Source organism: Salmo trutta, chromosome 13 (genome assembly GCF_901001165.1).
Source record: "Salmo trutta chromosome 13, fSalTru1.1, whole genome shotgun sequence".
Classification (NCBI taxonomy): Eukaryota; Metazoa; Chordata; class Actinopteri; order Salmoniformes; family Salmonidae; genus Salmo; species Salmo trutta.
Window position 1 is genome coordinate 84,301,439 of NC_042969.1, and position 21,241 is coordinate 84,322,679.

A 21,241-nucleotide genomic window follows, 5' to 3' on the forward strand; every position below is an offset into this window, starting at 1 on the left:
GGTCTCTATGTTTTTGGTTGGACAGGTTTCTCAATTTCTTTCTTAGGTTTTTGCATTTTTCATCAAACCATTTGCCATTGTTGTTCATTTTCTTTGGTTTTCTATTTGAGATGTTTAGATTCTCTCTCTCTCTCTCTCTCTCTCTCTCTCTCTCTCTCTCTCTCCTTGTCTCTCTCTCCTTGTCCCTCCCTCCCTCCCTCCCTCTCAATCTCTCTCTCCTTGTCTCCCTCCCTCTTCCTCCCTCTCTCTCTCTCTCTCTCACCCTCCCTCCCTCCCTCCCTCCCTCCCTCCCTCCCTCCCTCCCTCCCTCCCTCCCTCCGTCTCTCTCTCTCTCTCTCTCTTTCTCTCTCTCTCTCTCCTCTCAGTGGAATATATGCTTGCTAAGAACAACTGTTTCAGCCACCCACTGCAGCACCCTGATGTATATTCACTCTAAGGGAATTGCGGGGAAAAAGTCCATGTATAATTCAGTGATGGTAAACAGTGTTTTCTCACACCCCTGCTAAGACAAGGTGTCGGTTTAAGTGACTCTAAGAGTGACCACACAGTAGCTGCCTGTGTTAAAAGGTTCTGGTGTGTACTGTTGACATAGTTTCTCAAAATGAAGTGGGAAAATTGAGTTTACTTGTTTATTCAACTGATGGCTTGGAAGCTGAACTGGTAAAACACTTTCTCTGTTTTCAATAGACCACAGTAGTACATGTAAACAGGAACAGTCCCATAATAATGACAATTACACACTGTTTTAATATTGTAGCTACTATAAAACGTATTCTTATTCCACAGTGATGCTTGGTACAGGTGAGATCTAGGCAACGGTGTTACGTATGTGATCCTTACAAAATAACACATGTATGCACACTTCACACATTGACTCTGAAGGGGTGATGATGTTGAGGCCCCCTGTAGAGACTCTTCTGTTCACTTCACTCATTGACTCTGAGGGGTGATGATGATGAGGCCCCCTGTAGAGACTCCTCTTTGACCTCTGTTCCAATAATTGTCTCTTCAGACACCGTTGGTGATCACAATATAAGCTGCTACTTGTGCTGGGAGCAATATAGTATAGACCACTTCTAATTCAGTGTGTGCGTGTGCGTGTGTGCGTCTGTGTGTCTGTGCGTGTGTGTGTCTGTGGGTGCGTGCGTGCGTGTGGTTGTGCGTGCGTGCGTGCGTGTGTGTGTGTGTGCGTGTAAAACTGTGTTTGTGAGAGGTGGTTTCTCAGCTGTATATAACTGAATGATAGTAACAATGCCATTGTTATGTAAGCTGGCAGGGTTGAGTGAGCTGCAACACATCAGTCAAATCAAATCATGTGCTCTGCTCTGCTGTGGACTTGGGAGGTGTAGAGAAGGCTTTGACTTCACTACAGCACACTTAGAGGAGGTATAGAGAAGGCTCTGACTTCACTACAGCATGCTTAGAGGAGGGGTGGGGTGACTTCACTACAGCATGCTTAGAGGAGGGGTGGGGGTGACTTTACTACAGCATGCTTAGAGGAGGGGTGGGGTGACTTCACTACAGCATGCTTAGAGGAGGGGTGGGGTGACTTCACTACAGCATGCTTAGAGGAGGGGTGGGGTGACTTCACTACAGCATGCTTAGAGGAGGGGTGGGGTGACTTCACTACAGCATGCTTAGAGGAGGGGTGGGGGTGACTTCACTACAGCATGCTTAGAGGAGGGGTGGGGTGACTTCACTACAGCATGATTAGAGGAGGGGTGGGGTGACTTCACTACAGCATGCTTAGAGGAGGGGTGGGGTGACTTCACTACAACATGCTTAGAGGAGGGGTGGGGGTGACTTCACTACAGCATGCTTAGTGGAGGGGTGGGGTGACTTCACTACAGCATGCTTAGAGGAGGGGTGGGGGTGACTTCACTACAGCATGCTTAGAGGAGGGGTGGGGTGACTTCACTACAGCATGCTTAGAGGAGGGGTGGGGGTGACTTCACTACAGCATGCTTAGAGGAGGGGTGGGGTGACTTCACTACAGCATGCTTAGAGGAGGGGTGGGGGTGACTTCACTACAGCATGCTTAGAGGAGGGGTGGGGTGACTTCACTACAAGATGCTTAGAGGAGGGGTGGGGTGACTTCACTACAGCATGCTTAGAGGAGGGGTGGGGGTGGGAGTGACTTCACTACAGCATGCTTAGAGGAGGGGTGGGGGTGACTTCACTACAGCATGCTTAGAGGAGGGGTGGGGTGACTTCACTACAACATGCTTAGAGGAGGGGTGGGGTGACTTCACTACAGCATGCTTAGTGGAGGGGTGGGGGTGACTTCACTACAGCATGCTTAGAGGAGGGGTGGGGTGACTTCACTACATGTTGTATAGGTCTAGGGTTTAATGACATTAACTAGACTTATATATTCTTTAATGATTTTTGTTTGTTGCTTTTACCCCTTTTTCTCCTAATTTCGTGATATCCAACTGGTAGTTACGGTCTTGTCCCATCGCTGCAACTCCCGTACGGACTCTGGAGAGGCGAAGGTTCGAGATCCATGCGTCCTCCAAAACACGACCCTGCCAAGCCACACTGCTTCTTGACTAGGGCTGTTGTGATGACCGTATTACCGCCACACCACGACCCTGCCAAGCCACACTGCTTCTTGACTAGGGCTGTTGTGATGACCGTATTACCGCCACACCACGACCCTGCCAAGCCACACTGCTTCTTGACTAGGGCTGTTGTGATGACCGTATTACCGCCACACCACGACCCTGCCAAGCCACACTGCTTCTTGACTAGGGCTGTTGTGATGACCGTATTACCGCCACACCACGACCCTGCCAAGCCACACTGCTTCTTGACTAGGGCTGTTGTGATGACCGTATTACCGCCACACCACGACCCTGCCAAGCCACACTGCTTCTTGACTAGGGCTGTTGTGATGACCGTATTACCGCCACACCACGACCCTGCCAAGCCACACTGCTTCTTGACTAGGGCTGTTGTGATGACCGTATTACCGCCACACCACGACCCTGCCAAGCCACACTGCTTCTTGACTAGGGCTGTTGTGATGACCGTATTACCGCCACACCACGACCCTGCCAAGCCACACTGCTTCTTGACTAGGGCTGTTGTGATGACCGTATTACCGCCACACCACGACCCTGCCAAGCCACACTGCTTCTTGACTAGGGCTGTTGTGATGACCGTATTACCGCCACACCACGACCCTGCCAAGCCACACTGCTTCTTGACTAGGGCTGTTGTGAGGACCGTATTACCGCCACACCACGACCCTGCCAAGCCACACTGCTTCTTGACTAGGGCTGTTGTGATGACCGTATTACCGCCACACCACGACCCTGCCAAGCCACACTGCTTCTTGACTAGGGCTGTTGTGATGACCGTATTACCGCCACACCAGCAGTCATGAGTCATGAAGCCAGTAAAATTCCACATGACCGTTTAGTCACGGTAATTAGGCTTCTCCAAGCTCTGATGCTGCTGCTGGTCATTAGTAGCCTACCAAACTTGTTAACTGCCTGCTACTCAGCACTCTATTGTCCCTCTAATCACTCTGACATCAATGCAAATTTATTCGAAAATCTAATCAAACAGTTCATGAGAGCCCATGAACTCATGTTTCTATAGGCTATGCAATTGCAAATAGGTTAGGCCTACTATATTTATTTCTCAACTTTTCTAATGTTAAGCATATTGCTTATATTGACAACTATAAAATAATATCAAATAATGCCATGGAATTATTATCAAATCTTGTCTGCTAAATGAACTAGTGTAGCCCACAGCCTTTTGGCATAGCCACATCAGGACCTAACATAAGGACAACTCTGAGTATTCTATTCTGTTCTTCTGAAATAGACTACATTTTCATCATATCATGCTGCTTTAGACCTGTCTAAAATAAATCATGGATTTTTACATGGATATTTTTTACTTTTTAAAGGTGGAAGCCATGAGATGCTAAATGTGTTTATGTTAATTAATGGTCAATTACCTTGAGACCGTCAGTTATTTGCTTGACAACCACAACTGACGATATTTCGTGACCGCCACAGCTCTATTATTGACACACTGCTCGTTTAACCCGGAAGCCAGACGCACCAATGTGTCGGAGGAAGCACTGTACAACCGCAACCGGAGTCAGCTGCAGGCGTCCAGTCCGTCCGGACACAAGGAGTCGCTAGGGCGTCCTGTCCGTCCGGACACAAGGAGTCACTAGGGCGTCCTGTCCGTTCGGACACAAGGAGTAGCTAGGGCGTCCGGTCCGTCCGGACACAAGGAGTCGCTAGGGCGTCCGGTCCATCCGGACACAAGGAGTCGCTAGGGCGTCCGGTCCGTTCGGACACAAGGAGTCGCTAGGGCGTCCTGTCCGTCCGGACACAAGGAGTCGCTAGGGCGTCCGGTCCGTTCGGACACAAGGAGTCGCTAGGGCGTGCGATCCGTTCGGACACAAGGAGTCGCTAGGGCGTCCGGTCCGTTCGGACACAAGGAGTCGCTAGGGCGTCCGGTCCGTTCGGACACAAGGAGTCGCTAGGGCGTCCGGTCCGTTCGGACATAAGGAGTCGCTAGGGCGTCCTGTCCGTCCGGACACAATGAGTCGCAAGGGCGTCTGGTCCGTTCAGACACAATGAGTCGCTAGGGCGTCCGGTCCGTTCGGACACAAGGAGTCGCTAGGGCGTCCGGTCCGTTCGGACATAAGGAGTCGCTAGGGCGTCCTGTCCGTTCGGACATAAGGAGTCGCTAGGGCGTCCTGTCCGTTCGGACACAAGGAGTCGCTAGGGCGTCCTGTCCGTCTGGACACAAGGAGTCAGCTGCAGGCGTCCTGTCCGTTCGGACACAAGGAGTCGCTAGGGCGTGATGGAACAAGGACATCCCTACCCTAACCCGGACGATGCTGGGCCAATTGTGCGCCGCCTCATGGGTCTCCCGGTCACGGCCGGCTGTGACACAGGCCGGGATCGAACCCGGGCCACTCGGGAAGCCATTATCTAGCCATATTGTCTAGGTCTAGGAACAGTACATTCATATGGGATGAGAAATGGAGAGGGGATAGAGAAAGACAATATTTTATTGAGAGGACCATTTATATTATAATAAACGAAAAGGAAAGTCTGTTTGAAAACACACATACACCACTGAATAATAACAGTGTTATATGAACCCTAGTTATGTTTTGAGATACCATATACAGTTGAAGTCGGAAGTTTACATACACCTTAGCCAAATACATTTAAACTCAGTTTTTCACAATTACTGACATTTAATCCTACTAATAATTCCCTGTCTTAGGTCAGTTAGGATCACCACTTTATTTTAAGAATGTGAAATGTCAGAATAATAGTAGAGAGAATGATTTATTTTGGCTTTTATTTATTTCATCACATTCCCAGTGGGTCAGAAGTTTACATACACTCAATTAGTATTTGGTAGCATTGCCTTTACATTGTTTAATTTTGGTCAAACGTTTTGAGTCGCCTTCCCCAAGCTTCCCACAATAAGTTGGGTGCATTTTGGCCCATTCCTCCTGACAGAGCTGGTGTAACTGAGTCAGGTTTGTAGGCCTCCTTGCTCGCACACGCTTTTTAAGTTCTGCCCACACATTTTCTATAGGGTTGAGGTCAGAGCTTTGTGATGGCCATTCCAATGTCTTGAATTTGTTGTCCTTAAGCCATTTTGCCACAACTTTGGAAGTATGCTTGGGGTCATTGTCCATTTGGAAGACCCATTTGTGCCCAAGCTTTAACTTCCTGACTGATGTCTTGAGATGTTGCTTCAATATATCCACATAATTTTCCTCCCTCATGATGCCATCTATTTTGCGAAGTGCACCAGTCCCTCCTGCAGCAAAGCACCCCCACAACATGATGCTGCCACCCCCATGCTTCACGGTTGGGATGGTGATCTTTGGCTTGCAAGCCTCCCCCTTTTTCCTCCAAACATAACGATGATCATTATGACCAAACAGTTCTATTTTTGTTTCATCAAACCAGAGGACATTTCTCCAAAATGTACAATCTTTGTCTCCGTGTGCAGTTGCAAACCACTTTTTTATGGCAGTTTTGGAGCAGTGGCTTCTTCCTTGCTGAGCTGCCTTTCAGGTGATGTCGATATAGGCCTCGTTTTACTGTGGATATAGATACTTTTGTACCTGTTTACATTTACATTACATTTACGTCATTTAGCAGACGCTCTTATCCAGAGCGACTTACAAATTGGTGCATTCACCTTATGATATCCAGTGGAACAACCACTTTACAATAGTACATCTATATATATATTTTTTTTGGGGGGGGGGTAGGGGGGGTTAGAAGGATTATTTTATCCTATCCCAGGTATTCCTTAAAGAGGTGGGGTTTCAGGTGTCTCCGGAAGGTGGTGATTGACTCCGCTGTCCTGGCGTCGTGAGGGAGCTTGTTCCACCATTGGGGTGCCAGAGCAGCGAACAGTTTTGACTGGGCTGAGCGGGAACTGTGCTTCCGCAGAGGTAGGGAGGCGAGCAGGCCAGAGGTGGATGAACGCAGTGCCCTTTGGGTGTAGAGACTGATCAGAGCCTGAAGGTACGGAGGTGCCGTTCCCCTCACCGCTCCGTAGGCAAGCACCATGGTCTTGTAGCAGATGCGAGCTTCAACTGGAAGCCAGTGGAGTGTGCGGAGGAGTGGGGTGACGTGAGAGAACTTGGGAAGGTTGAACACCAGACGGGCTGCGGCGTTCTGGATGAGTTGTAGGGGTTTAATGGCACAGGCAGGGAGCCCCGCCAGCAGCGAGTTGCAGTAATCCAGACGGGAGATGACAAGTGCCTGGATTAGGACCTGCGCCGCTTCCTGTGTAAGGCAGTGTCGTACTCTGCGAATGTTGTAGAGCATGAACCTACAGGATCGGGTCACCACCTTGATGTTAGCGGAGAACGACAGGGTGTTGTCCAGGGTCACGCCAAGGCTCTTAGCACTCTGGGAGAAGGACACAATGTTTCTTCCTGTATCTTCACAGGGTCCTTTGCTGTTGTTCTGGGATTGATTTGCACTTTTTGCACCAAAGTACGTTCATCTCTAGTAGACAGAACGCATCTCCTTCCTGAGCGGTATCACGGCTGCATAGTCCCATGGTGTTTATACTTGCGTACTATTGTTTGTACAGATGAATGTGGTTGTAATGATCGTCTGACAGAGGGGACCAAGATGCAGCGTGGTAAGTGCTCATATTAATTTTAATGACACTTTAAATAAAACAAGAAAATGAAAGCCAACAGCTCTGCCAGGTGAACACACAAGACAGAAAACAACTACCCACAAAACCCCAAAGGAAAACAGGCTGCCTAAGTATAGCTCCCAATCAGCGACAACGATGTACAGCTGTCCCTGATTGAGAGCCATACCAGGCCAAAACAAAGAAATAAAAAAACATAGAAAAAAGGACATAGAATGCCCACCCTAGTCACACCCTGGCCTAACCAAAATAGAGAACAAAAACCTCTCTATGGCCAGGGCGTGACAGTGGTACCTTTAGGTGTTTGGAAATTGCTCCCAAGGATGAACCAGACTTGTGGAGGTCTACAATTTTGTGGAGGTCTCTCTCTCCATCCCTCACTCCATCCCTCACTCCATCTCTCTCCATCTCTCTCCATCTCTCTCTCTATCCCTCTCTCCATCCCTCACTACATCCCTCACTACATCCCTCACTACATCCCTCTTAAAATTGAGATGAGGTGAGGAATGGAGTGAGTGATGTTGTGGGGTATGGAGAGGGGGATGGAGTGAGGGATGATTGAGGGATGGAGAGAGGGATGAAGAGAGAGATGGAGTTAGGGATGGAGACAGGGATGAAGAGAGAGATGGAGAGAGGGATGGAGAGAGAGATGGAGAAAGGGATGGAGAGAGAGATGGAGAGAGATGGAGTGAGGGATGGAGTGAGGGATGAGTGAGGGATGGAGAGAGGGATGGAGAGAGGGATAGAGAAAGGGATGGAGAGAGGGATGGAGAGAGGGATGAGAGAGAGATGGAGAGAGAGATGGAGAGACGGAAGGAGAGAGGGATGAGAGAGGGATGAAGAGAGAGATGGAGAGAGGGATGGAGAGAGAGATGGAGAGAGGGATGGAGAGAGAGATGGAGAGAGGGATGGAGAGAGGGATGAAGAGAGAGACGGAGAGAGATGGAGAGAGGGATGGAGAGAGAGATGGAGAGAGGGATGGAAAGAGGGATAGAGAGAGAGATGGAGAGAGAGATGGAGAGAGGGAGAACCGGTACTAATTGGATTGTGGTCTTTGGTCCAGTCTGTGGTCTGGAGATTAGGGATTGTGTGTGTGTGTGTGTCTTGAGCATACCCTCTCTAACGCTTAGCATACATGGAGGCTGAAGCTGAACGCTATATAATAACAGATAAACCTAATCCTGACTTTATGCAGAACAACCTTACTGTATCCTTCAACCCAAGCTTAGTCAACTGGAGCATGCTGCTTTGTGTGTGTACAACAGGATTTAGGTGTCAAGGAAGACATTGTTCCTGTCAGCTTAGGCCTCGTCTATATAAGGACCTGGTAGATGTGAACATAGACCACTGTGTCACTTGGGAGACCCAAAGGCCTAGCTCTTTTCAATTGTGGCCATCAAAACTGTTTTTAACATGTGATTGCATTTAGAAATGCTACACAATGATTAGGTATGATGATAGCATGTGTCACTCCAGCAGTAACAAATGAGCAGCACGAGAACCTGTCGCACCAGCCTTCACACTGTCTGAAAGATTCACGCTGTCTGAAAGATTCACGCTGTCTGAAAGATTCACGCTCATAGGCCCACCAAACAAAACATTTTGCTATGGAATTTTTCTTCTCCCGGACAATTGGCCGGCGGCAGTTTTATTTACCGGCCGCACATTTTTTTTATTGGCTTAAAAGCCGGCTATTACCGGCTAACAGAAACCCTGGTATGTGGGTGTGTGTGCGCATGTTTGCATGCTCTTCAACCGATCGCTGCCCGCACCTGCCCGCACCTGCCCGCCCGTCCAGCATCACTACTCTGGACGGTTCTGACTTAGAATATTTGGACAACTTCAAATACCTAGGTGTCTGGTTAGACTGTAAACTCTCCTTCCAGACTCACATTAAGCATCTCCAATCTAAAATTAAATCTAGAATCGGCTTCCTATTTCGCGGCAAAGCATCCTTCACTCATGCTGCCAAACATACCCTCGTAAAACTGACCATACTACCGATCTTCGACTTCGGCGATGTCATTTACAAAATAGCCTCCAACATGCTACTCTACAAATTGGATGCAGTCTATCACAGTGCCATCCGTTTTGTCAACAAAGCCCCATATCCTACCCACCACTGCGACCTGTATGCTCTCGTTGGTTGGCCCTCGCTTCATACTCGTTGCCAAACCCACTGGCTCCAGGTCATCTACAAGTCTTTGCTAGTTAAATCCCCGCCTTATCTCAGCTCAGTGGTCACCATAGCAGCACCCACCCGTAGCACGTGCTCCAGCAGGTATATCTCACTGGTCACCCCCAAAGCCAATTCCTCCTTTGGCCTCCTTTCCTTCCAGTTCTCTGCTGCCAATGACTGGAACGAACTGCAAATATCACTGAAGCTGGAGGCATCAATCCCGCTCACTAGCTTTAAGCACCAGCAGTCAGAGCAGCTCACAGATCACTGCACCTGTACATAGCCCATCTGTAAATAGCCCATCCAACTACCTCATCCCCATACTGTATTTATTTATTTATCTTGCTCCTTTGCACCCCTGTATCTCTACTTGCACATTCATCTTCTGCACATCTACCATTCCTTGTTCTCAACTAGCCTACCTGGTTAAATAAAGGTGAAATAAATAAAAAATAATAATGTTTGTGTTTATGTGTGTGTTTGTGGACGTGTTTAACTATTCTTGTGGGGACCAGAAATTTGACCAACTGGGGACATTTTGTTAGTCCCCATAAGGTCAAATACTATTTCTAGGAGGTTTAGGGTTAAGGTTAGAATTAGTGCTAGGGTTAGAATTACATTAAGGGTCAACTCCTAGTTGAGATGGTTCTGAGTGTACATACTCCTAGTTGACATGGTCCTTAGTTTAGATACTCCTAGTTGACATGGTCCTTAGTTTAGATACTCCTAGTTGACATGGTCCTTAGTTTAGATTCTCCTAGTTGACATGGTTCTGAGTTTAGATACTCCTAGTTGACATGGTCCTTAGGGTAGATACTCCTAGTTGACATGGTCCTTAGTTTAGATACTCCTAGTTGACATGGTTCTGAGTTTAGATACTCCTAGTTGACATGGTCCTTAGTTTAGATACTCCTAGTTGACATGGTCCTTAGTTTAGATACTCCTAGTTGACATGGTTCTGAGTTTAGATACTCCTAGTTGACATGGTCCTTAGTTTAGATACTCCTAGTTGACATGGTCCTTAGTTTAGATACTCCTAGTTGACATGGTCCTTAGTTTAGATACTCCTAGTTGACATGGTCCTTAGTTTAGATACTCCTAGGCGACATGGTCCTTAGTTTAGATACTCCTAGTTGACATGGTCCTTAGTTTAGATACCCCTAGTTGACATAGTTCTTAGTTTAGATACTCCTAGTTGACATGGTCCTTAGGGTAGATACTCCTAGTTGACATGGTCCTTAGTTTAGATACTCCTAGTTGACATGGTTCTGAGTTTAGATACTCCTAGTTGACATGGTCCTTAGTTTAGATACTCCTAGTTGACATGGTCCTTAGTTTAGATACTCCTAGTTGACATGGTCCTTAGTTTAGATACTCCTAGTTGACATGGTCCTTAGTTTAGATACTCCTAGTTGACATGGTCCTTAGTTTAGATACCCCTAGTTGATATAGTTCTTAGTTTAGATACTCCTAGTTGACATGGAGCTGAATCTTATAGCCTCTAGTCATGTCAGATCACGCTGAGTTAAGGCTGTGTGTAATTGTGTTTGTTTCTGTGTGTGCGTGGGCTGAAGAAGACAGTGATGTTGCATCAGATGATGTTGCATCTCTATTTCAATTCAATTTAAATTCAAATGGCTTCATTGGCATGGGAAACATATGTCAACATTGTTAAAGCAAGTGAAATATAACAATAACAAATGAACAGTAAACATTACACTCACAGAAGTTCCAAAATCATATTGGAACTTGTCATATTATGTCTATATACAATGTTATAACGATGTGCAAATATTTAAAGTACAAAAGGAAAAATAAATAAACATAAATATGGGTTTTATTTACAATGCTGTTTGTTCTTCAATGGTTTCCATTTTCTTGTGGCAACAGGTCACAAATATTGCTGCTGTGATGGTACACTGTGGTATTTCACACAATAGATATGTGAGTTTATCAAAATTTGATTTGTTTTCAAATTCTTTGTGGATCTGTGTAATCTGAGGGAAATATGTGTCTCTAATATGGTCATACATTGGGCAGGAGGTTAGGAAGTACAGCTCAGTTTCACCTCATTTTGTGGGCAGTGTGCACATAGCCTGTCTTCTCTTGAGAGCCAGGTCTGCCTACGGCGGCCTTTCTCAATATCAAGGCTATGCTCACTGAGTCTGTACATAGTCAAAGCTTTCCTTAAATTTGGGTCAGTCACAGTGGTCAGGTATTCTGCCACTGTGTAATCTCTGTTTAGGGCCAAATAGCATTCTAGTTTGCTCTGTTTTTTGGTAACTTCTTTCCAATGTGTGAAGTAAAATATTTTTGTTTTCTCAGGATTTGGTTGGGTCTAATTGTGGTGCTGTCCTGGGGCTCTGTGGGGTCTGTTTGTGTTTGTGAACAGAGCCCCAGGACCAGCTTGCTTAGGGGACTCTTCTCCATGTTCATCTCTCTGTAGGTGATGGCTTTGTTAAGGAAGGTTTGGGAATCACTTCCTTGTAGGTTCTCTCTCTCTCTCTCTCTCTCTCTCTCTCTCTCTCTCTCTCTCCTCTCTCCTCTCTCCTCTCTCTTCTCTCGCTCTCTCTCATCTTCTCTATGTCTCTGACCTGTTTGTGTTTTGTCACTCCTATCTCTGTCCCATCATGTTTCTGGCCCACATCAGCTGTTAATCAGTATTTTCTAGTATTAGAAAAGGAAGCGTCTCTGCTCTTATGTTTTTTTGTGATAGTACAATACTGACCTCTGTGTCTCCTTGTCTCTCTGTAGTGGAGCGATGTATGTGTGTGATGCAGTCGGGGACGCAGATGGTGAAGTTGAAAGCTGGTTCCAAGGGGCTGGTGAGACTGTTCTACCTGGACGAACATCGCTCCTGTATCCGATGGAGACCCTCACGCAAGAGTGAGAGGGCCAAGAGTGAGTACACACACTTTATCTCATCACCCACGCAATCTCTCACCTTAACCCCTAGTTCTACCCTTAACAGAGGCTCTTCCTTTAGGCAACATCGAAGCAATACAAACAATGCTTTATGTAACTTTATCCAATCTTTTAACCTTGTAGGAATGTCAAATAATGTATTTTTGCTCTCTCCCTCTCTGCCTCTCTCTCTGCCTCTCTCTCTCTCTCTCTCGCTCTGTCTTTGTCTCTCTTTCTCTCAATTCAATTCAATTTCAATAAAATGTAAGGGCTTTATTGGCATGGGAAACATATGTTTACATTGCCAAAGCAAGTGAAATAGATAATAAACAAAAGTGAAATAAACAATAAATGTTTACAGTAAACATTACACTCACAAAAGTTACAAAAGAATAAAGACATTTCAAATGTCATGTTATGTGTAAATAGTTAATGTACAAAAGGGAAAATAAATAAACATAAATATTGGTTGTATTTACAATGGTAAATAGTATGGTCATAGTTTCCACCTCATTTTGTGGGCAGTGTGCACATAGCCTGTCTTCTCTTTTTTATTTATTTTATTTTTATTTAACCTTTATTTAACGAGGCAAGTCAATTAAGAACACATTTTTATTTACCAAAAAGCAAAAGGCCTCCTGCGGGGATGGGGGCTGGGATAAAAAGAATAATAATAATTTTAAATAAATATAGGACAGAGCCCACATCGCAACAAGAGAGACAACACAATACTACATAAAGAGAGACCTAAGACGACAACATAGCAAGGCAGCGATCACCCTTACCTGCCGATGTATAAATTACCATAATCTTCATAATCTAGCATGGGTAGGATGGTCATCTGAATCAGGGTTAGTTTGGCAGCTGGGGTGAAAGAGGAGCAATTACAATAGAGGAAACCAAGTTTAGATTTAACTTTAGCCTGCAGCTTTGATATGTGCTGAGAGAAGGACAGTGCACCGTCTAGCCAAACTCCCAAGTACTTGTATGAGGTGACTACCTCAAGCTCTAAACCCTCAGAGGTAGTAATCACACCTGTGGGAAGAGGGGCATTCTTCTTACCAAACCACGTTACCTTTGTTTTGGAAGTGTTCAGAACAAGGTTAAGGGCAGAGAAAGCTTGTTGGACACTAAGAAAGCTTTGTTGTAGAGCGTTTAACACAAAATCCGGGTAGGGGCCAGTTGAGTATAAGACTGTATCATCTGCATATAAATGGATGAGAGAGCTTCCTACTGCCTGAGCTATGTTGTTGATGTGAAGAAGATTGTGGGGCCTATGATCGAGCCTTGGGGTACTCCCTTGGTGACAGGCAGTGGCTGAGACAGCAGATGTTCTGACTTTATACACTGCACTCTTTGAGAGAGGTAGTTAGCAAACCAGGCCAAAGACCCCTCTGAGACACCAATACTCCTTAGCCAGCCCACAAGAATGGAATGGTTTACTATATCAAAAGCTTTGGCCAAGTCAATAAAAATAGCAGCACAATATTGCTTATCATCAAGGACAATGGTGACATCATATCGGACATTTAAGGTTGCAGTGACACATCCATAACCTGAGCGGAAACCATATTGCAAATCCGAGAGAATACAATAGACATTAAGAAAGTTAGTCAGTTGATTATTGACATGTTTTTCCAACACTTTTGATAAACAGGGCAAAATAGAAATAGGCCTATAACAGTTAGGATCAGCTTGATCTCCCCCTTTAAATAAAAGACGAACCGTGGCTGCCTTCCGAGCAATGGGAACCTCCCCAGGGAGGAGAGACAGGTTAAAAAGGTCAGAGATAGGCTTGGCGATTATAGGGGCAGCAACCTTAAAGAAGAACGGGTCTAAACCAAATGACCCAGATGTTTTTTTGGGGTCAGTGACCGCCTGCAGGGAGAAACTTTGTAGCGGGGCAGGGGAAAAAGAGGGAGAAGCATCAGGGATTGTCACATTAGAAGGGGTGGGAGATGAGGAAATGTTTGACGGGCAAGGTGGCATGGCTGAGTTAAATAGGAATCTTGACTTAATGAAGTGGTGATTAAAGAGCTCAGCCATGTGCTTCTTGTCAGTAATATCCACATCATCAACTTTAAGGGACATGGGTAGCTGTGAGGAGGAACTTCTTTGGGTTAGACCCACAGAGAGAGAACTGCTCCTTAAAGTAACTTAATTTGGCCTTCTGGATAGCCTGAATGTACTTATTTCTCATTTGCCTGAACGAAAGACAGTCAGCCTGAGTATGTGTGTGCCAAGCCTTTTGCCAAATGCAATTTTCGAGGTGGAGTAACTCTGCAAGATCACAGTCGAACCAGGGGCTGAACCTGTTTTTAATTATCATTTTCTTTATGGGGCGGGTTTGTTAACAATATCATTGAAGATATCAAAAAAGAAGGTCCAAGCTTCTTCGACAGAGTGGATCAAGCTGATTCTATGCCAGTTTACAGAGGCCAGGTAATGAAGGAAGGCTTGCTCATTAAAGTTTTTTAGCAAGGTCTATGACAAAGCAGGACAGGACGTTTCACTGAGCAGCCATTACGAACACAGGCTGTAAAACAGTGATCACTAAGGTCATTACAGAAAATACCAGACTATTACCTATCAGGATTATTTGTGAGGATAACATCGATTAGAGTAGCCTTTTTTGGGTGTTTGGAGTCATGCCTTGTGGGATTGGTAATAATCTGAGAAAGATCTTGAGAGCCAGTGTGATTTCAGCCATGTTGTTGACTACAGTAGTACTGCTATGATTTCAGGGTATGCCAGTTTATTTGCTGCAGTGTCTGTCTGGTTATATGTTCATCTCTAACTTCTCCTTGTTGTGGCCTTCGTTCAATATTTAAGAGAGAGAAACTATCATTGCCCTAGAAGATATCAGAAGCTTAATTTGTTGTCTCTTAGCAGACTTTTGTTTGTTTTCATCCATTTTGATCACAAAGGAGAGCTACTTAATGAATTCCCAAGCTTATCAGTGCTATGGCTGTACGCAATATTCAGACTCCCAACCCTGAATGGTCCTCTCTCTTCCTGTCCCACCATCTTTCCCTTTCAGTCACCATTGATTCGCTGTACAAGGTGACGGAGGGCCGTCAGTCAGACATCTTCCACCGCCATGCGGAGGGCAGTTTCGACCCGGCTTGCTGTTTCACCGTTTACCATGGCAACCACATGGAGTCCCTAGACCTGGTGACCTCTAACCCTGAAGAGGCTCGTACCTGGGTGACAGGACTACGATACCTGATGGCTGGCATCAGTGACGAGGACTCACTGGCCAAACGACAACGGACACATGACCAATATCCTTTTAAGACTAACACACACTCATACACACACACACACACACACACACACACACACACACACACACACACACACACACACACACACACACACACACACACCTATGTCCTCCTTGTACCTCGTAAGAAGAGCATAACCGTGGGTGTGTTTGCATCCGTACCCCTAACCAGTGTTGTTCAATCAGTTAACTGGATAACCCACTGTTATGCTCTTCTTCTTCTCTCCTCTCCTCTGCTTTGTTTTCATTCCTCCCAAAGGAAAGTACTCTCCCTCTTTTCATGTCTCCCTCTGCCTGCTGCATGCAGTGTGTGTTTCTGTGTGTGTGTTTGCCTTCGGGCGCTGTTCTGTTCTGACTGGATTTGACAACTGACAAAACATGGTGTTGTTTTTGTTGTTGAAAAGCCTCTCAGCTTGAATACACATTAGAAAGTGCTTCTAAAATTAACTGTAACGCAAGTTTAAACTTTAGACTCCAGTATGAAGATAGGTTTAAACGGGCTTATCCAATAGAAATCCCTGATCACACTTGAAGGCGACGTCATGGTGGCGATGTCATGGCGGTGTTGTCTAGCTAAGCTCACGTGCAGAAACACGTCATCAGGTCTAACGGTCGTCTCACGTCGAACTGAGCATGTGCAGACCGTCAAATCCAAGGCACTCCTTCGATATAAAGTAGTTTTTTCCTGAAAATTAAAAACGTGTGAGTTTGTCACTTTCATGAGGTTGGAGTAATAATATGTAACTACTGAAATCTAGATTGTTCCTTTAGATTTTGAGAAAATTGACAACGAAGGAAGAATCTGACTTCTCTCACTGGCTTGTCAGACCCGAAACCCCAACCTGGTCTGCTTCACAAGTGTTCCCGGAAGTCTTTTTGATGTTGCACCTCTTCGTTTAGAAACTCTGTGCTGCGGTGCATTGACTAGCCAAGCTCTGGTGATGTTGCACCTCTGGGTTTAGAAACTCTGTGCTGCAGTGCATTGGCTAGCCAAGCTCTGGTGATGTTGCTGATGTTTCTAAACTAGCTAGACATCCTGCTGACTACTCTACCCTCCCACCCTCCACACACACACACACACACACACACACACACACACACACACACACACACACACACACACACACACACACACACACACACACACACACACACATGGCTGTGTCCTTAACTTGTGTGTGTGTAGGTGGATGAAGCAGACATTTGAGGAGGCTGATAAGAACGGGGATGGTCTGCTGAACATGGAGGAGATCTACCAGCTCCTACACAAGATGAACGTCAACCTTCCCCGCAGGAAGGTCAAACACATGTTCCAGGTCAGTCACAGGGACCAAATACTGTACCTGAGAAGACAAAAGAGGGATGCTCAACGTTACCTGGCAATTGATGTGCAGTTTATAAGCTGTTTGGGGTTTTAGGCTGGGTTTCTACTGCTTCTACACCTGCATTGCTTGCTGTTTGGGGTTTTAGGCTGGGTTTCTGTACAGCACTTTGAGATATCAGCTGATGTAAGAAGGGCTATATAAATACATTTGATTTGATTTGTTTACTTACATCCAGGATAGGGCTAAGGTAAGGTTTAAGGGTTGGACTTAGAAAGCATCAGTCTTCTGTCTTCTCTCGACAGATAGTGACAGTAGTTCTTAGTACTTCTGATGCTACCTGGAAGCAAATCTCACCTTTAAACCAAGGTCCAAAGCTTTAGTTAATGTTTTCTCTCATGGATTTGTATTGGGCCCATAGTAGTGTACTATATAGGGCACCACTACCCTTAGGGCTCTGACCAAAAGGAGTGCACTATATAGGGAATAGGGTATCTTAGGGCTTTGGTCTAAAGTAGTGCACTATATAGGGAATAGGGTGCCATTTGGGACATGTGATTCAAATGACAGGCGAGTTCTGAGCATGACGGTCAGATAGTGCAGTTGGTTTATAGTCCAATATTTTTAGGGCACCGCCAGGAGTGAATTGTTGTATGAACCGAACAAGGACAATGTCAGAACACAGTTGACTTTTCTGTCCCCACATGACAATGTCCTTGTAGTTGTTTGGTACCATGTAGAGGCACCATGGCTGAGTGTGAATATACCAGATGTTTACAGACAAAATAAGTTTAAACAATTTGGAAGAGAGGGTCGAATTGGAGTTGAATCACCTGACCAATGCAGCCTTACTATCTTACTAATGGTGATGTAATTTCCCTTTCCCACAGGAAGCGGACTCAGACGACCAACAGGGCACGTTGACGTTTGAAGAGTTCAGCGTGTTCTATAAGATGATGTCACTGCGGCGGGACCTGTATCTGCTGCTCATGGGATACAGCGACAGGAAGGACCACCTGACGGCTGACGAGCTGGCCAACTTCCTGCGCAACGAACAGAAGGTCAGGGTTTACAGACAGACAACACTAGATAATGTAGTTTTAGTGACCTACAGTATAGTCAGTGTTGAAGGTCAGGGTTTACAGACAGACAACACTAGATAATGTAGTTTTAGTGACCTACAGTATAGTCAGTGTTGAAGGTCAGGGTTTACAGACAGACAACACTAGATAATGTAGTTTTAGTCACCTATAGTATAGTCAGTGTTGAAGGTCAGGGTTTACAGACAGACAACACTAGATAATGTAGTTTTAGTGACCTACAGTATAGTCAGTGTTGAAGGTCAGGGTTTACAGACAGACAACACTAGATAATGTAGTTTTAGTCACCTACAGTATAGTCAGTGTTGAAGGTCAGGGTTTACAGACAGACAACACTAGATAATGTAGTTTTAGTGACCTATAGTATAGTCAGTGGCGAAGGTCAGGCGGTATGGTCCGGTACGGTCTGGTAATAGTGGGGGTACGCCGTATCAGTAAAACATGAGTCTATCACAATAATAAAAACAAAATGTCTAGAAAACTGTAGGCTATTATACCACTTTATCATTACCACGTCAGAGACAAATGAGCCGAATGGACTTGAAAATGGGTGGTGTAATCTGTGCTCCAAAATGTAATGTGGTTTGACGAGAACACTGACATTTTTCCAAGGCATTGATGAGCAGCCGACACTGAGACGTGTGCGGACAGCAGCGGATGCATAAATTGTGGCCTAATGACATTCGCCAAATGTTATTACACTTTTGTGGTGTTTTGTTTAACAGATGTCTCTTTCTATTCACCACTGTTTGGAGGCTGGAGATATGTTACGAGTTGATGAACGTGCTCGGTAGCCTAGTAAAGGAGACATTTGAAATGATTGTATGACAATCAGATGAGCACATCATGATTGGTTGTGTTTATGCCACAATAAAAGGTCATACATTTTAAGTTAAATTCCACATCTTTACGACGAGACCCACAGAGATCCTATTGAATGAATATTAAATTCTATGATTAGGCCAATAAAATGGAGGTTCCATATCAGGAAGAAATTACATTTACTTTCACCCCTGAGTATAGTACATTGTTTTACTGTCACTTCCTGTCATTATTTTACTGTCTCTTCCTATCATTGTTTTACTGTCACTTCCTATCATTGTTTTACTGTCACTTCCTGTCATTGTTTTACTGTCACTTCCTATCATTGTTTTACTGTCACTTCCTGTCATTGTTTTACTGTCACTTCCTGTCATTATTTTACTGTCTCTTCCTATCATTGTTTTACTGTCACTTCCTATCATTGTTTTACTGTCACTTCCTGTCATTGTTTTACTGTCACTTCCTGTCATTGTCTTACTGTCACTTGGGTTGTCTCTCTATACCTCATACCTCTCTCCCTCTCCCTCTCTCTCTCTCTCTCTCTCTCTCTCTCTCTCTCTCTCTCTCTCTCCCCCTCTCTCTCTCTCTCTCTCTCTCTAGCTCCCCTCCCACCTCTCTCTCGCTCTCTCCTCCCCCCCTCTCTCTCTCTCTCTCTCTCTCTCTCCCCCTCTCTCTCTCTCACTCTATAGCTCCCCCTCTCTCTCTCCCCCTCTCTCTCTCTCTTTCTAGCTCCCCTCCCACCTCTCTCTTGCTCTCTCTCTCCCCCCCCCTCTCTCTCTCTCTCCCTCCCCCCTCTCTCTCTCTGTAAACTAGTGTGCTCTCAGTGTGCTACTCAGGGGCCAGGGGTTTGGGGGGGGGGGTCATTTTTGTGTGAGTATTTTGACAGAGGTCTATCAATAATCTATTTTGATTGGCAGATTGTGGCTTGGTTTCTCTGATAGTGTCGCTCTCATAAAAAATCTGTGTGTGTGTGTATTTGTGTGTCTGTGTGTCTTTTGTGTGTGTATGTGTGTGTGTATTTGTGTGTGTATGTGTGTGTGTGTCAAATCAAATCAAATGTTATTGGTCACACTCATGGTTAGCAGATGTCAGAGTGAGTGTAGCGAAACGCTGTGTGTGTGTTTGTGTTTGTTGTGATAGTGTGTCTCTTCAATCTCTCCTTCCTCACTATGTCTCCTTCTCTCTTTATTCAGTGTCTGTGTGGGTGACAGTGTGTGTTTTGACAGTGTGCGTCTGTGTGGGTGTGACAGTGTGTGTTTTGACAGTGTGTGTCTGTGTGGGTGTGTGTTCTGACAGTGTGTGTCTCTCTCCTCAGATGATGAATGTGACTACAGAATACTGTCTGGATGTCATTGATAAGTTTGAGCTTTCTGAGGAGAACAAACAGAAAGGCATTCTGGGAATTGAGGGTAAGCCCCTCTGTCACAAACACACATACACACACTCACTCTCTCTCTCGTTCTCCGTCTCTCTCCCTCTATCTATCTTTCTCTCGCTCTCCCTCTCTCTCTCTCTCTTGCTCTCTCTCTCTCTCTCTCCCTCCCTCGCTCCCTCTGGCAGTAAGTCTGGCTGTAAACTCTATAACGGGTTAACTCAGTGGCATAATTTCATGGTAGATAAACTGTCTTTGGGGCTTCAGTTAAACTCCACCACAATGGAGGAGGAAAGGGAGGAGGAGCAAGGTGAGGAGGAGGAAGGGGAGAGGTGTAGGAGGAAGGGGAGAGGTGTAGGAGGAAGGGGAGAGGTGGAGAGGTGTAGGAAGAAGGGGAGAGGTGTAGGAGGAAGGGGAGAGGTGGAGGAGAAAGGGGAGAGGAGGAGGAGGAAAGGGAGAGGTGTGGGAGGAAGGGGAGAGGAGGAGGAGGAAAGGGAGAGGTGTGGGAGGAAGGAGAGAGGTGGAGGAGGAAGGAGAAAATTGTGGGAGGAAGGGGAGAGGTGGAGGAGGAAGGGGAGAGGTGGAGGAGGTAGGGGAGAGGAGGAGGAGGAAGGGGGAGGTGTGGGAGGAAGTGGAGAGGTGGAGAAGGAAGGGGAGAGGTGTGGGAGGAAGGAGAGAAGTTTTGGAGGAAGGGGAGAGGAGGAGGAGGAAAGGGAGAGGTGTGGGAGGAAGGAGAGAGGTGGAGGAGGAAGGAGAGAATTGTGGGAGAAAGGGGAGAGGTGGAGGAGGAAGGGGAGAGGTGTGTGAGGAAGGGAGAGGAGGAGGAGGAAGGGGAGAGGTGGAGGAGGAAGGGGAGAGGTGTGGGAGGAAGTGGAGAGGTGGAGGAGGAAGGGGAGAATTGTGGGAGGAAGGGGAGAGGTGGAGGAGGAAGGGGAGAGGTGTGTGAGGAAGTGGAGAGGTGTGGGAGGACGGGGAGAGGTGGAGGAGGAAGGGGAGAGGTGTGGAAGGAAGTGGAGAGATGTAGGAGGAAGGGGAGAGATGTAGGAGGAAGGGGGGAGGTGGAGGAGGAAG

The 21,241-nt window shown here is 46.0% G+C and overlaps 1 protein-coding gene across 1 annotated transcript in view; it reads left to right on the top strand.

Annotated features, from left to right (window-relative positions):
• plch1 (phospholipase C, eta 1) overlaps positions 1–21,241 on the top strand; it is a 138,231-nt gene that overhangs the window by 66,029 nt on the left and 50,961 nt on the right. Inside the window, exons 3-7 of the mRNA XM_029774038.1 lie at positions 12,119–12,265; positions 15,309–15,552; positions 16,741–16,870; positions 17,767–17,937; positions 20,114–20,207. Of these exons, the coding sequence (XP_029629898.1) occupies positions 12,119–12,265; positions 15,309–15,552; positions 16,741–16,870; positions 17,767–17,937; positions 20,114–20,207 (786 nt within the window). The remainder of the gene's footprint in view (positions 1–12,118; positions 12,266–15,308; positions 15,553–16,740; positions 16,871–17,766; positions 17,938–20,113; positions 20,208–21,241) is intronic.